The sequence below is a fragment of the Pundamilia nyererei genome, unplaced genomic scaffold, assembly GCF_000239375.1.
Source record: "Pundamilia nyererei isolate P.nyererei 1_Seehausen unplaced genomic scaffold, PunNye1.0 scaffold00400, whole genome shotgun sequence".
Taxonomy (NCBI): Eukaryota; Metazoa; Chordata; class Actinopteri; order Cichliformes; family Cichlidae; genus Pundamilia; species Pundamilia nyererei.
In genome coordinates this window covers 165,158-171,139 of record NW_005187801.1, presented here as the reverse complement: position 1 = coordinate 171,139, position 5,982 = coordinate 165,158, and the positions used below count along the sequence as shown (strand labels likewise).

Here is a 5,982-nt window from a genome sequence, read left to right as displayed (position 1 = left end):
TGTAAGACTGCAACTCTGCTTCCTGGTCCCAACTCTGGATAGTCATATTTTGGGGGGTTTAATAAACCAAAACCAGATGTCACCATGTACCTGCTTCCATTGTGGACCACTACAACTTCCATTGCAAAGACACACCTTTAGTCACAGAAAATGAACGTAAATCTATGAAATTCAGTATAAATGCTTAAAAGCATTTAACTTGTGAAAAAAGCTGTAATTTGTTAAAACTGTCACTGATAGTTAGTGATGTGTGATACCACTGATTTCCTTTCCGATCCGATACCAAGTAAAATTCAGTGTGGTATCGGCGATACTGATCCGATACTTTGTACAAAAACTTATTTTATTTATTGTATCTCAAATTATAGCATCATAATGATTACAGGACAACAGATTACTTGTTCTTATCACTTAATAATGCAGAGTTCATCATATAGAAATAAAAAAACTGAAGTTGTGCGCTATTTGAACACCTTGCCTGCCTGCAGCACTAAAGGACTCAGTGAGATACGTCTGTCTCGCCCTAGCAGCACCTGTCCCTGTCCTCCTCTTCAGTTCGCTTCAACATACGCTCGTCATATTCTGTGATATGATTTACTCTGAGGTGTTTGACAATGTTAGTGGTGTGGCTACAACACCTCCCTTTTTTGCCACATGTATCGCAAACCATCTCAGCTGTTTGTGGAGGTAAAATACGTCCGCACATGACCCCAATTACGCTCAGCCATTGTTGTGAGTGCGCACGCCAAGGGGCTGCGAGACATTTATGCAGCCGTATTTCGCACATGACTATGAAAGGCGGAAGAGGAAGTAGTTCCTTCGAATGTAGACAATCTGAATGATATAGTTACTTTCCACTGTGTTCATGTTAATGATAAACTACAAATTTACCCTAAATTACTAAAATATCGATATTTTAATGTGAGAATCGATTCTAGAACATAAATGACTGGTATCGAAGGAATTGATATTTCAGGATCAATCCGCACATCACTACTGATAATGTGAATGGCTTTGCTCACAAATAAACAAAATATGCAATATTTAGCCCTGAGTTATCTAAAAAAACAACAACAAAAAAATAACATTATTTTATCATTTTTTGGCAGCACGGTGGCACGGTGGTTAGCACTGTTGCCGCACAGCAAGAAGGTCCTGAGTTCAATTCCACCATCAGGCCGGGGTCTTTCTGTGTGGAGTTTGCATGTTCTCCCTGTGTTTGCGTGGGTTCCCTCCCGGTACTCTGGCTTCCTCCCACCGTCCAAAGACATGCAGCTTGTGGGGATAGGTTAATTGGATAATCCAAATTGTCACTAGGTGTGAATGTGCAAATGAAACTGAGTGCGAATGGTTGTCTGTCCCTGTGTGTTGGCCCTGCGACAGACTGGCGAAACTGTTTAGGGTGTACCCCGCCTCTCGCCCTATGACAGCTGGGATAGGCTCCAGCGCCCCCCGCGACCCTGAAAAGGATAAGTGGAAGCGAATGGATGGATGGATTATCAATGTTTATTATAATAAGTATGTAATTAGAATTACATTTCAATTTTGCTCTTACACGATTTATACAATTTTTAAGTAGACAACAGCTTCAGAATGCACAAAGAAATGTTCCTGTATAATTTGTTTAGAGAAACATACCATCACACTCCAAAATATAAAAAAAAAAAGACTTTTAAACTTCATTAGAAATATTCACATGAATAATTTTCTTCATATCGACCTGAGCATCATAACTACATTAAGTAAATATGAATGGGTGTTAATAAAGACTTTTGGCATCAGTTGGTAATTTGTAATAATGAACTACACCAACCACCCACAAGAGCAAATCATGACAACAGGAACAAGGAGATAATGAGGACAGCAAAAAAAATCAGTAAGGAAACTGAGAAATCAGGTGAACTTCCTGTTAAAAGTGTTGCAGCAGATGGTGTTTCATCAATAATCTCCTTTAAGAATGACCCAAATCTTGAGATTTTGGTAAAGACATCAACATCTCCATGGCTCAGTCTACTTTCACAGACTGTTACAACAGCAACCTGGAACCATGATGACTCTGACTTGCACAGCAATGGGCTGCCCTGACCTCCCTGTGGATATAAAACAGGATTCATGATCAGTGATCAACAAACACCGAACCTGAAAGCATCAGTCCAAGCACATTTAGGATACAATTATAAATATTGTTTTTACCTCTTGAAGATCCATGGTGTGAGTACAAATTTGATCTGAATCAGAAAGATTGCCACAACTTGCAACTTGAGTTTTCATGTTTTGAAGAACAGCACCTGTAGGGGTCATATTTGCAAATGCAACCAAAGATATTCAGACACTGCAATTATTTAAAACAGCAAACCCTTACCTCTGCTGTTGTTCTTGTTTTCCCAGCCTGTCACCAAACACTGACTACCAATGGGGAAAGACCTTGAATCACTAATGTCCAAACACACAGGCTGGATATAATTGTTGAAACTGACTGATTCAAACAGCTCCAATAGTGCAATATTGGAGCCAGTCATTTTGCTCACTGTAATGTTCAAAACACCCAAAGATGTCTCAAACTCTTTGGAACCATTTACGAGTCTAAGACCAAGAAACACATTCCATTCACTGGCATTTGGACTGGTGCTGTCAGGAGGATTGAAGACACAATTAAAAGACAAATCTCAAACAGCTCATATTTTAAAATTAAAAATTATAAATGCTGTTTGTGTACTTACGTAGAGAAGCATTGTGCAGTTGTGAGTATAACGTTGTCAGATATTAAGCTTCCTCCACATTTGTGCACTCCATTTTGGTGAAGACTTACCATCCAGGGCCAAGTTCCTTCGGGTACAGTGCTCTTGTCTCCTCCTGTGTGACTGTTCACGAGGGTGTTGCCACAAACTGACACTGAAAGAAGAAACAAAAAATGAAAAAGGCAAATGCTTTAGGTGGTTCAAGGCTGGACTACTGTAATTCATTGTGATCAGGATGTCCAAAAAATCTCTGAAAAGCCTTCAGTTAATCCAAAATGCTGCAACAAGAGTACTGACAGGGATTAGAGAGAGACAGAGCATATTTCTCCTATATTTGCTTCCCTTCATTGGCTCCACCATTAAATCCAGAATTGAATTCAAAGTCCTTCTCCTCACATGTAAGGTGTTGAATAATCAGGCGCTATCTTGTCTTAATGACCTTGTGGTACTGTATCACAGCATTAGAGCGCTTCGTGCAGGCTTACTTGTCGTTCCTAGCATATTTTAAAGTAGAATGAGAAACACAGCTCTCAGCTGTGAGGCCCCTCTTCTGTTGAACCAGCTTCCAATTTGGATTTGGGAGACAGACACTATCTCTACTTTTAAGATTAGGCTTAAAACTTTTCTTTTGATAAAGCAAACACTTAGGGCTGGATCAGATGACCCTCCTCCCCTCACCCCAACCGGTCGTGTTCCTCCCTGAGTCTGTTTCTGCTCCAGGTTTCTTCCTGTTAAAAGGAAGTTTTTCCTTCCCACTGACCACAGGGCTTGCTCATAGGGGGTCATATGATTGTTGGGGTTTTCTCTATTTTCTATTATTGTAAGGTCTTCACCTTACAATATAGAGCACCTTGAAGCACCTGTTGTTGTGATTTGGTGCTGCATAATAACACTGAATTGAATTACACATACAGAAAATTTGAAAACATTATATACTTATCCATATTCATTTATTGGAACTGAAAAACTGGAACCTGAGACTTACTTGAGGGTCTTGTTAGAGGACCAGGACAGGTGTAGCTGCTGTCAGGATCCAGCCCGCTGGAGATGAACCGTACAAATCCTGGCCTATTAGAGCGAATGCGGGACTTGATCCAGAACTGGTAACGGGACACTCTGGAGTAGACTCCTGGCAGATTGGGCTGAGCACAACCAAAACCAAAACTTACAATTCCAGACTGGACCCAAACAGAGCCCTGTTTACTCACCATTGGACCTCCGGAGTCTCCCTGTAGAGATGAAGAGGACACATCTGAGAATCTTTGAAACATCTGATTATGTAACCAAATGAGATGAGGAAGCCTACCTGGCACGAGTCTTTGCCTCCTGCCAGAACACCAGCACAGATCATGTTGTCTGTGACTGTGCCCACTCCATTCAGGCAGTTACACTGTCTGTTTCCCACAACTGGCACCTCCACTTCTTGCAGCGTTTGAGGGAAGGGTAAGGCCACTGATGGGATGCAAGACGAGGAGCTGTTTACACACAAACCAATGAACCACAGAACACATGAACACTGAAACACCAACAACAGCCTCACCTCCCTCCTTGACTGCACCCCAGCCAGTCACCCAGCTATCAGTGCCATTGTTGAACACACTGCCACTTGCTGCCAGGCACACAGGTCTGATGTAGTCAGTGAATCTGACTGGTGAGGAGAGTCTGAGCAGAGCGATGTCATTGTTGTTGGTCATACTGTCATAGTTTGGGTGCAAAATGATTTTGGCAACATTTCTGGACACCTTATTTGGATTTGCACCCTGCAGGCTCTGAAGACCAAGAGAAACCGTCCACCCAGAGGGACTTGAACTAAAGTTAAAAAAAAAGAAAACGAAAATATAGAAGTTTTGATGAAAAAACAAAACAAAACATTGAACTGTAAATATTTGTATTTATGCATGAGCCAGTATTTTAACATTTATGTTGATGAAATGTTTCAGGAATGCTGGCAGTTTCAGTATTCCTAATCTGATATTTGCCTTCCTTGACAAATATTAGTCAAAGCCCAGTGTTCTGCGATACTGCAGATTTGGTATCAATCTGATATCAAATAAATACAGGGCCAGTATTACCGATACCAATACCGATGTCAGTACTTAACCTATATAGGCAGCTTTCTTAGGTTCAAGTTTCTTGGTGTGCACATCTCAGAAGATCTCTCCTGCTCAAAGAACACAGCATCACTGGTCAGTAAAGCCTAACAACAACTCTACTTCCCCACATACTGAGGAGTGCAAGAGCTTCAACCCCCATTATGAGCGCCTTCAACAAAGGCACTGTTAAGAGTATCCTCACCAGTTGCATCACTGTATCTAATGGCTTCTGATTGGGTCCTGCCAGAAAAAGCTATATTGAGTAGTGAGAGTAATAGAGAGGATTGTGAGTGATTCGTTTCCCTCCCTCCAGGACATCTATTGCACTCACCTCACCCAAAAACTCCTCTGCATTACAGATAACTCCACTCATCTGTCAAACAGCTTTTCCAGTTTTCTGCTATCGGGAAGGAGACTAATGAGCCTCTGCCTTGGAACCAGCAGGCTGAAAGACATCACCTTTGCTATTCACTGATTCCCCCACCCCACCTGTACTTGAACTTGTGCCCACAAACACAAAGTATCGATCGCATCGCGTTAGTATCGATTTGATATCAATGTCAGAGTTGATATCAGTACTATTGATATTTGGATCGATCTGCACACCTCTACCCTGTTCTAGCTGGATCAGTTTAGGCATAAAGATTAAACAGATGTTTGTGTTACACACCGAAAGAAGCAGTGAGCAGCAGACATCACCCACTCTTTGTTGATGAGGGAACCGCCACAAAAATGTTTACCAAATATCTGCACGCTGACCTGCCACGGCCAGTATCCAGGTGGAGCATCTTCACCTCCGACTATCCTGCTGCTGTGTGGAGCAGTGCCACATACTGAAACAAAGATCAGCAGGATCAAACTTAAGAAGCAACATAAATCATTGTGAAATATGGAAAACATTTTTTTCCCTGTTTGTAGTTGGATCGCTGATGAAATGAATTGTAATGTCAAAAACATAAATAATTAAATGAAGCAGTTTATAACTTTTATGAATTTTTTTTTTTTTTTTTTTTACTCAGAGAAACTCTTTTTACCTACCATCAAGCTGAGCATTTGATTCTGGAAAGAAACACAACAGGATCAGTGATGTTCAAGAGAGGAGATCCTGACTTTATATTTGCATACAGTTATGTTACATGCAAATGTTGGTC

The 5,982-nt window shown here is 41.1% G+C and overlaps 1 protein-coding gene across 1 annotated transcript; it reads right to left on the bottom strand.

Moving 5' to 3' along the window:
• Positions 1-1,829: 1,829 nt before the first annotated feature.
• On the bottom strand, positions 1,830-5,527 carry LOC102203904 (polyserase-2-like). Its single transcript, XM_005753091.1, has 8 exons — positions 5,502-5,527; positions 4,279-4,547; positions 4,045-4,190; positions 3,724-3,967; positions 2,721-2,892; positions 2,357-2,628; positions 2,194-2,288; positions 1,830-2,090 (listed from the first exon to the last, which is right to left on the bottom strand). The coding sequence occupies exons 1-8, from the start codon at positions 5,525-5,527 to the stop codon at positions 1,830-1,832; spliced, it is 1,485 nt and encodes a 494-aa protein (XP_005753148.1).
• Positions 5,528-5,982: the final 455 nt, after the last annotated feature.